The sequence below is a fragment of the Olea europaea genome, unplaced genomic scaffold, assembly GCF_002742605.1.
Source record: "Olea europaea var. sylvestris unplaced genomic scaffold, O_europaea_v1 scaffold37376, whole genome shotgun sequence".
NCBI classification, from domain to species: Eukaryota; Viridiplantae; Streptophyta; class Magnoliopsida; order Lamiales; family Oleaceae; genus Olea; species Olea europaea.
In genome coordinates this window covers 1-1,125 of record NW_019256721.1, presented here as the reverse complement: position 1 = coordinate 1,125, position 1,125 = coordinate 1, and the positions used below count along the sequence as shown (strand labels likewise).

General features: G+C 40.1%; 1 protein-coding gene across 1 annotated transcript; it reads left to right on the top strand.

The window, feature by feature from the left end:
- Positions 1-111: 111 nt before the first annotated feature.
- LOC111386817 (serine/threonine-protein kinase/endoribonuclease IRE1a-like) lies at positions 112-1,119 on the top strand (the record flags this gene model as incomplete). The annotated part of the gene is made up of 1 exon (XM_023011294.1): positions 112-1,119. A coding segment is annotated over exon 1 (1,008 nt), but the record flags the coding sequence as incomplete, so codon positions are not given.
- Positions 1,120-1,125: the final 6 nt, after the last annotated feature.

Below are 1,125 nucleotides of genomic sequence, written 5' to 3'. Positions count from 1 at the left end.
CTGGTTCAGTCTAGCTCCGACATAAAGACTGATCAGAAACGGCTTTACATCACTAGGACAGATTATACATTGACATCATTTATTCCGAACTCCAATAAAGTTTTGTGGAACATGACTGTTGCTGAGATTGGTGCTGCTTTTCTCTGTCCAGAGATTGAAGAGTCACTTGATCAGAGTACTTCAGATTCAGACTCTTCTGAACCTAGACTTCCTTTTACTATGCCATTGAATTGTCGATCAAGAGCTCGCGTCTATCGCTTCCGCACACACAATATATTCGAACCCTTCTCCGGGCATAATTGGCTGCCAGAGCCTCATGGCCAAGATCTCATGCTTCCAGCACCAAAATCGGATGCTCTTCCTTCACAACCAAATATTGATAAAGTTCTTGAACTTCTTCCTTCATTGTGCAATAGTGATAAAATTCTGGACGTGCATTACTCCCAGGACCCCGAGGCCGTTCCTTCTTTTCAAATGTTGGATGATGAGAGTCGAAAATCTCATGTGCAAGACGTGAAATTGCCATCAAATGATGGTTCTATGCTATTTCCTGACAACTTCATCTCATTCCAGCTCATTCTTTTTTCTATTGGTCTTCTAGCTTTTGTTGTCTACCATTATAATCTGATCACTGTAGTAAAAGTAAAATTGATTGCTCAGCCTTCTTATGTCACTGGTGTAAACGTATCTTCGAAAAGGAAGAAACCTCGGAAATCTGGGAAGGGAAGAAGTAACAGTGAGAAAATGGACAAAGAAGAAAATTTGGTTAATAACACTTGTAATGACTTTCTGAACCTAAATCAACCAAATTCTTACATAGATGGACGCAATATTGGTAAGTTATTTGTCTCAAGCAAAGAGATTGCAAAAGGTAGCAATGGTACCATTGTTGTTGAAGGGATTTATGAAGGCCGTCCAGTTGCCGTGAAACGCCTTGTGAGGGCCCATCATGATATCGCCTCTAAGGAAATTCAAAATCTTGTGTTGTCTGATCATCATCCAAATATTGTTAGATGGTACGGAGTGGAGCAAGACCAAGATTTTGTGTATCTTGCACTAGAGCGCAGTGCTTGCAGCTTGAATGATCTTATTCATATATATTCAAAGTCCTCTATTGACGTAATT